The sequence below is a fragment of the Tupaia chinensis genome, unplaced genomic scaffold (assembly GCF_000334495.1).
Source record: "Tupaia chinensis unplaced genomic scaffold, TupChi_1.0 Scaffold141824_1, whole genome shotgun sequence".
Classification (NCBI taxonomy): domain Eukaryota; kingdom Metazoa; phylum Chordata; class Mammalia; order Scandentia; family Tupaiidae; genus Tupaia; species Tupaia belangeri.
In genome coordinates this window covers 307,770-317,293 of record NW_006201681.1, presented here as the reverse complement: position 1 = coordinate 317,293, position 9,524 = coordinate 307,770, and the positions used below count along the sequence as shown (strand labels likewise).

The window sequence follows — 9,524 nt, the reverse complement described above, 5'->3', positions numbered from 1 at the left end:
CTCACCTCTGCAGCCATTTGCAGAAGAATTTTATTATTATTTTCCCATTTGGTACGCCATATTATCATTTCTTTTTCCAGTTTTTTAATTTTCTTTGTCATCAATGAATCAACATAATGATAATTTAAAATTTAAGTTTCATTCTCCAACAATCAAATAAATCACTTTAGAATGTTTTTTCCTTTCCCATTATTGCCCTTGTCTCAAACAGCTAAAATATGTATGTATCTTTCTAATAGTTACTGTTTCTTTTTTGGTGGGAACAGAAACCAAAGTAGAATGTTCATGTTAAAAAAATTTTTTTGACCTTCAATTCTGAGAAAGAAACATAGAAGATGGCATATACCATACTCTAAATTCTCAATTAAGGCAGATGTACATTCCAGTTCATTATAGCTGTGGGAAGCAAAAGTAAAGACCTTCTAATCCCAAACTGTATGGAAAAAAAGTCCACACTCAAGAGTTTTCTATAGAGATATACACTAAATTAATCCATCAGACTCTTAAGAGAGCAAGATTTAGTACGTTAGTAAGTGACCAAGAAAAAGGTACTAGGGAACCAGCAGCTAGCGTAATGGCTATGTCGCTGGACTCCCACGTAGTCGACTGCGGTTCACGTCCCGGACCTGGTGGCTTAAAACTCACACTAGGTTCGTGTGCGTGCATGCCCAAGATCACGAGAGGAGAATGGAGGAGAAGGGGAGAATGGAGTAGAAGGGATTGCGGCATGACCATCCCCCCTGGGGGTGATTTCTCGCTGTCTGTCTCTACGTCTCTCTCTGTCTGGTGAGTGCACGCGCCCTATAGCAAAAACCCTCTCCAAAAAAAAATAAAAAGAAAAAAAGAAAAGAAAAAGGTACTAAAATAAATGAATAATGAGTTTTATACATCCTCTCAACTTACAAACACTATTTTACATTAGATTTTACTGAAGTTAAAATGGGCCCCAAAATAAGGAGAATCTATGCTATAAGAATTCAATTCTCAGAGACTCATACATTTACTATTCTCTTAATCTATTCTAAAAGTGGGTAATAAGCCAGGTATGTTAAGAAAAATAAGACTGAGTAAACTGCTTGTCCTTTGGTTATTATGCAAAAAAACTTAACTGTGCTACTAAGCTAACTGGAGGGAATAAACCCCATCTGGAAGATCTAACTATAGATCTATGTTAGTGATCTCTATAGACCTATGAGTGATCTCTAGCCACCAGCAAAAAGAACACAATCTAGTCCAGGATTCTCCGAAATGGAGAATTTGGAATCCTTGTCCTATACTCTGTTCTGATTAAATGACCATGTTCTACAACTTTGCAAACACTCACTGTGCCTAACAGTTTTTCCTCCATTGAAGACTTAACTAAAATAAATCACAAGAATAATTTATCTGCTACTTGATGAAGTCTCTATTATTTCTGGGTCTTAAAAAAATGATCTGTAGTGTTTATTTCAGCATTAAAATGGGCAAATACCATCTGAAATGCCCAAGGTGGCAATTTGATCATTAAATATGGCCAAGCACTTTAAAAATACAATTATATTTTGCTATTCTAATTTTTAACAATGAAGGAACTAAAAGAGGTTAAAAAATATCTGCATGGTCACACACTGCATAACAAAGGAGTTTATCAGAAAATAAACTAAAATTAAACAACTTCATAGGATCTAATAATTATGAAAAATGTCTATTAAATGAATTTCCCAACTCTAGTGCAATATCCATACTACACCATTTTTAAAATTTCAACTCATCAGTCACATAGCCTATGATTAAGAAAGCTGGATCTCTAATCCTCTGCCTCCTACTGTGATACCTGCTCCCTCCTATACTGTCTGTCCTATACTGGTACTTTCTGCTACTGTACCTTTCATCTTTCAGTTCCTATCATAGAGTCAGGCTTTTGGTATATATTGAATGTACACATCCGATGCCTGTCCTTCAGACTGGATTGCTTTGCTCAGCTTTAAACACTTAATAGACACATGAATGAAATTATTATCTGCTGATGATAAATGTAAATGGAGAGGCTTTTGCTATAGGGCGTATGTGCTCACCAGACAGACAGAGACAGACAGAAAGTGAGAAATCACCCCCTAGGGGGTATGGCCACACTGCATTCCCTTCTCCTCCATTCTCTTCTCAGGATCTTGGGCACGCATGCCCATGTGCCTGGCGTTGAGTTTAAACCACCGGGTCTGGGATTCGAACCGTGGTCAACTACGTGGAAGTCTAGCGACATAGCCATTATGCTGTTGGTCTCATGGCATTACCTTTGACTTGATTGATAAAAACTACATTCTGATGAAAAAAATTCTGTACACACCAAAGACATACAGTAATTAGGTGTAAACTTAAAAAGTGCAAAAAAAAGGTTTTCCTAAACATTGGAAAAATAAACAAATTGCTACCAAAAAAGGAAGGAAAGAAAAAAGAAAGATGGATCCCAGTAGTTCAAATACCAGCCCTGGCAACTTGATAAGCACTCTGGGTACTTAACATGATGAAAATATGCACAGGGTAGAGAAATGGAGGTGCAGGTTTTGTGCTATGACCATGCTCCATTGGCAGTTACATTCTCTATCTCTCTCTGTCTCTGAAAAGTGCACATATCCTTGACATCTAAAATATTCCCAACTTGAAAAAAATAATGCCATGCTAAATAATTTTCCTAATGAAGTCACATAGTACAAGGAACAGATTTCAGTTCCAGAGGCCATGCTCCAAACCACAGATGCTGTTTCTCTGGTCAAGAGAAAGATCAATGATGCTCATTAAAATTGCTTTTTAGTTTATATTGTGCACTGAAATGGCTTTAACAATTATTCTATACATAACTATAACTGATTTTTTAAGTACTATATTAAAGACACCTCATATATTCATATTTGAGGGCCTCAGAAATGAATCTACTCAAACAAAAATGGTCTCCTTGACCTGGATTTAATAAAAAAGTAGATTACATGAGACTCTGTCAAAGAACTGACAAATATGACTACTATACTGATATGTTTATCAAAAATCTAATAAGATACTCTCTATTAAAAGAAATTTAATTATTACAGAAAATTTAGAGTAGCAAGAACATTAACAACAAATAGTAATTTCAAGGCAAAATGCCTAATTTAGTTACCAGAAATTCAAAAAAGATAATTAGAAAGATCCTACCAGCATAAATTTATCTAAATGTAATGTCTAAAATAACCTCTACTGTAAATTCCTTATATAATACTATACTATAAAATATGTAAATACCTTTTCCATTTCCTCTTTGAAAGTGGTAAACAGTTCATTGCTTTTTGCCATGGTAGTCTGGAATTCTTCAAACTTATCCACATAAAGAGAAAGCTACATAAAAAACAATAAAATATGCTGAGTTCCCAAAATGCAAATTAAAATGCCAGACTTTTAAAAGAACCAAACATGATTAATATTAGTTACGTATCTTTCACTGCTGGCCCTGCAGGCCCTGTGTGGGTCCCAAAGCCACTGCAGAAGAAACAGGGTCATGGATTCTCTTCCAAATACTCCTGCAAAGACCTGAGCAATTTTCAGAGACAGTAAGGCTCTGGGGCTTATTAAATGGGTCTTCCAGAATAGCAAGGCACTCTGAGGGTCCGAGATCCAGAGAAGAAAAAGCAGGGTTGCAGGATGTGTCTGGCATATTCCTGTGAGAACTTGCACAGTTCTCAGATATAGTAAGGCATTAGGCTGGGTTGACTGGGTTGTCCATCACTGGCCAGGCCTCCCAGAGCCAGAGAAGCAAATTCATCAGGTCAAATAGCACACAATAATATACAACCTTACTTAATAACTTAAGATCATCATCCTCAAGTCAGAGCTCAGCCAGTTCAGAAATCGAAATTTTTGGAAATAAGAAAACTGGTGTGTGGTGTGGCATGAAAATATACCACAGAGAAATGCACAAGCAAACAGCCCAAGAAACTTACCCAAATTGGAAGGAAAAACTAAGTGCCTCACCAGATGCATAGAAAACAAAACAACTCCTCAAGAAATAGAAAGAAATCAGGAAGTATCAGGAAGTATATTCTTCTCAAAGGACATAGCAACTCCTCACCAACTATGGAAAAAATCACAATAATCATAGAAGTGACAAAACAATTAAAATATTCAATATTAAAAAAACTCAATGAGATCCAACAGAAAATGGACTATCAACTCCAGGTGGAATCATTCCATGACATGAAGGACAAATCCATGAAGACACAGACAACCTTAAAACCAACAAACCAACCAACAAACAAAAACTTCTGGAAATGAAGAATACAATGTAAGAGATCAAAATATCCCTTAGAACCATCAATAACAGAAGAATCTCTAATCTAGAAAACAATATTCTGATTTAATTCAAAGAAAGTAAAAGAATTTTAATAAAAAAAGAAAATATGATAATAATATATGAAAAATACTAGACGTCCATAAAACTCCAGTATCTGAATGATAGAAATTAAAGAAGGTGATGTGCTGAAAAGGGCTCAAAAAACATCTTGCATAAAATGCTACTGACAATTTTTCCTAATCTAGAGAATCTTAAGGCATACAATTCAGTAAACACAAGGGACACCAAAGATAATCAATATAAGAAAAGTTCTTCTCCATGGCACATCAATCAGATGTATAAAAATCAAAGAAAAAATAAGATTCTAAAAATATAAGAGAGAAGCATAATGTTACATACAAAGACTATCCAATCAGGTTAATGAAGATCTTTCGACTGAAATGATGAAGGTAAGAAAAAATGGGAAGACATGTTCAAAACTCTGAAAGAAAATTTTAGCAAAAATACTATCCCAGCAAGATAAGCCTTAAATGGGAAAAGAAAAGAAAGGTTTTTTTTTTTTTGATAAACAAAAACTGAAAGAACTTATGAAATATAGGCCAGCTCTTCAAGAAACAGAAGAAAGAACGGTATTTAAAAGACAAGAGCAAGACAAATAGAAATAAGAGAACAAAAACAGCCAAGTAAATGGCTAAAAAAATGACAAGTCCATAAATACTGATAATGTGTGTTAATAGGTTATATTCTCCAATACAAAGATACAAATTGGCTGAAAGAGTGTCCATAAATACTGATAATGTGTGTTAATAGTTTATATTCTCCAATAAAAAGATAGAAATTGGCTGAAAGATAAAAAAAAATAAAACAAGCCCTCTATGTTAATCTTTGAGAAATGAACCTCATGTATAAAGGCATACATTGACTGAAATGGAGGAGTGGAAAAGATTATCTCATACAGAAAAAGCTTATCTTTCCAGACTCAATCATGCAACTAAAGACCCTTTGCTCCAAATAGTTCATTCAATACCCTAATACCCTAGACAGATAAGGTAGGCTGTCTTCTCTCTTTACATTTAAAAAAAAAAATTTTAGTATTTTTTCTTGTCTCTGACCTATCCTTTATCTTGCTAATTTCATATTCCATCTATACCTGAACTGTGACCTGCCCATTCTGTGTGTCATGTGCTTTTTTAAAAACTGATTTTCTTTCTTGGTGGTTTTGTCTTTTTTCCCCCTCCTTTATCTTAGTTTTTTCATTTTGTTTCTCAGCTTCTACACACTGAGTGCTTATAGGGGTCTAGGTGAACAGTAGCCGAACATCTGAACACTTTCAGGGTCACTGAAATCCTCAGCTCCCACTGAATAAGATGCACAAATGGAGAAACCCATCTTCATAAATCTGAACTCAAATCTTTTTCTGTGGATATCCATTGTAAAACATGGTAGAGGAAAAAAATTGAACAGATGCACCTCAAGTAAAGGGAAGCATATGCACTTATAGTTGCAGAAAACTTCAACAAATTAGGCAAACTGAATATATCACCAAATGACTAAAAAATCAGGAGACTGAAAATTGAGCAAAAGGGAGAGATACAGAGCTGCAGAGAGATTGTGGTTCATCTCCTGCTGCATGTCTCTGAACACTGAGAATTAACTCAAAGAAATTAGGAAGAAATCTATCACATGAACAGAAACCCATTGCAGAGGCAGAAGCAGTATGAGAATCCAAGAAAATATTCCCCAAGAGAGAAGAACAACCCTTCATCATCCACAGACAGTACAATGGAACCTGTGGAAATGTCAGATAAAGAATTCAGAATGTTCACAGTGATAAAACAGATCGAGATGCAAGAGAAGAGAGACAATAAATTCCTGAAGATGCAAGAGAAAAGAGAAAATATTTGGAAAATTTTCCAATGGCATTTCATGCAAGATATTTTCAGACAAATGAGTTCCAGAAGATGAGGAAGTTCTTCCATGATGTGAAAAAAGAAATACACACAATAAATAAACAGAGTTGCGAGAGATGAAGGCTTTAATAGAAAAAATCAAACTTCTCTCAAAAGTTGATTAGAATACGCAGAAGATTAAATCTCAGATGTAGAATAAATACAAAACCACTGACCTGGAAAAAAAAAATCACTAAAATAACTGAGAAAATAATGCCCTCAAAAATGAGAATAATATACAAGAAATACTAGACCATTAATGCCCAAACATCTGGACAATTGGATTCCTGAAGGTAAAGAAACTAATAAGGGTATTGAAGATAAAGAAAATAAGGCCATTAATAATCTATTCCATGAAATCCTAGAAGGAAACTTGCTAGACACAGAGAGACATCGAAATATCCAGACCCAAGAAATATGAGGGACACCAAATAGAACCAATCTAAGAAGATCTTCTCCAAGGTACATCATAGCCGGACTGGCCAAAACCACAGACAAAAACAAGATAATAAAATTGGCAAGAGAGAAATGTCAAGTTACTTACAAAGGGTATCTCATCAGGTGAACATCGGACCTCTCATCGGAAACAATGCAAGCAAGGAAAGAATGGGAAAATATATTCAAAGTGTTACAAGAAAAACAATTTCAACCAAGAATATTAATACCTAGCAAGATTATCCTTCATTTTGAGAAAAACCTGAAAGAATTTACCAACATCAGACCAGCTCTTCAAGAAGTTCTGAAGGGAATGCTGTTATCAGGAAAACTAAAGACAGATAAACAGAAATAAGAGAAAAAAAACAAAAAAGAAAATGGCCAACTAATGATAGGGTCAAGTCCGGAAACATCAATAACACTTAATGTTAACTTCTAGAACATAACTGTAAATCTGGACTACCATTAACACTGCAAATTCAATAGAACAGAGATTAATTGGATAAGACTGAATTGGTGAAATAGCCTTTATGACTTTTGACTAAAACATTACTGATATTTTTCTATGCTTTGCCTTCCAGATTTAAGGATTTTGGCTTTCTTTTGAGCTGTTGGTAAGTTAAGATATTTTTTTTTTTCCAATACTGAATATAAACATATCTCCCTTCTTGATCTCTATGGATGAAAACATTTGTGAGCTTTCTTACTTTGGTGGCAAATGGCAATTTGCCTAAGTTCAATATCTGTTGCCTTACACCAGAAATTGAAAATACTAGTTATTGCAAGGGTTTGACTATAATGTCATATCTGAAAATATGACCAAAAAGCAAAGGAACTAGGTAGATCTCAAGAAAGTCAACAGAAGCTCTTAGAATGAGTGCCTGGTACTATAAACAGTTATCTTGGCAGGCAGGTAAATAATGCTACTTTCTGACAGGCCCAAAAAACTCTCAAGAATAGGTATTTAAAGGCACAATAAAATAGTGAATTCCAGAGTTGGCTCAGTAGCCATGGAAGGCTTTTTAAAGAGTCTAACCTGAAGTTCCTTTTAAAAGGTTCCAACAAAGCCAACTAAATCAACTAACTATTCTTATAAGGCACTGTGTAAACAATGGGCCAAACTGAGACTAAACTTATTTTTATTTATTTTTTAATTTGGTAAATAATTCATGTCTTGCTTTAGTAAAAGGGGCAATGAAGAGAGAGAAAAATATTTCAGAATAAAATTACAGTACACTTCTTACTAGATTTTAGCTTTGTCCATAACTGTTTTTTTTCAGCTTTTATTATCTACCTAATGTTTGAACAGAACCCTTACCTTTTTTCCAGGCCTTAAGTCTCTGAACATTTTTTGATTTTGATTTATTAGAGCTAAAATTGCTTTTCTTAAAATTAAAAATATACATAAAACACAAACAAAAAATAAAGTTAATAATATATACATATATCCTCAGCCAGTTGCTGCTTTATAGCATGTTTATTATACTCACTGCACTTTATGCATAAAGGCATACATGTATTCACAGGTATATTAATATCAAATGTACTTACTTGTCAAAGTATTTGGGTTAATTAAGATCTTTTGTGAATCAATAAAATGTGAAAACAAAACATAGAAATAAACTGTAAATACCAGGAACTGGGAGGAAGGTGGGAAATGCAGAGGTCGAGAGGGAGGGAATCAAAAGGGGGAGGGGAAGAAGTAAAATATCTAAGAAATAAGAAATGGAAAATTATTTGTTGAAGATACCATGTATGAAAGTATCTTTGATTGAGCCAATATACAGTACTCTGGAAGGGAAAATTCATTTTGTATGCTGCAATGATACACAGTGAATGAATGCAAATTAAAAAAAAATTTAAAATAAAAAACAAAATATTCCATGCAAATGAAAATATAAAACAAAAGGCTAGAGTTGGGATACTGACATTAGGCAAAGTAGACTTAAAGACAAAAACTGTAAAAAGAGACAAAGGAAGACACTAGTACTAAAAGGGCTAATACACCAAGAAGATATAATACTTCTTAATATCTATGCTTTCCAAAGTGGAGCAGCAAATGCATGAAAAACAGTTTGACAGATCAAAAAAAAAGAGACTGACAGTAGCACAATAAATATTAGAAATTCAACATCTTACCATCTCCTTAGAAAGATCATCTAAACAAAACCTAAGCAGAGACACAGAATATAACTGATATAATAAATCAAATGAACTTGACACACATTTATAGAACTTTCCACCTAACAACCACAAAATATTTTACTCATACTCACAACAGAGCACTTTCAAAGACTGATCACTTGAATGGCACAAAACAAGCCTGTACAGATTCAGAAGAATAGAAACTATACTATGTATATTTTCTGACCATGATGGAAATAAATGTGAAACTAACGGCAGGAAAAAACTTTAAAAATACACAAACAAACAGAAACTAAACAACCTACTCCTCAATGACTTCAGAACCACTGAAGAAATTAAGACCAAAATCAAAAGATTTATTGAAAAAACAATAATAATAAGGTCATGAGTTTTCATAACCTCTGGAGCAAAAGCAGTCATAAACAGAAATTCATATCAATGAGTGCTCACAGCAATGAGAGCCCATAAAGTGGCAAATAAACACCCTAATAACAACATAACACAGGAAAATGGAAAAATAAGAAAATATTTCAAAAATACCAGGAGACAAGAAATAATAAAAATTAGGGTAGAAATAAGTAAAATAGAGAACAAGTGAACTATACTAAAAAAATAAATGAGTTCCCAGCGCATGATGTTAATGGTTATGTCACTAGCCTGCCATGTTGTCAACCATGATTTGAATCTTTTTTTTTTTT

The 9,524-nt window shown here is 34.0% G+C and overlaps 1 protein-coding gene across 1 annotated transcript in view; it reads right to left on the bottom strand.

Moving 5' to 3' along the window:
* Positions 1 to 9,524, bottom strand: part of LOC102468573 (gamma-taxilin-like) — an 86,327-nt gene that overhangs the window by 3,061 nt on the left and 73,742 nt on the right. The window contains 2 exon segments of the mRNA XM_027766249.1: positions 6 to 101; positions 3,253 to 3,345. Coding sequence (XP_027622050.1) covers positions 6 to 101; positions 3,253 to 3,345 — 189 coding nt within the window.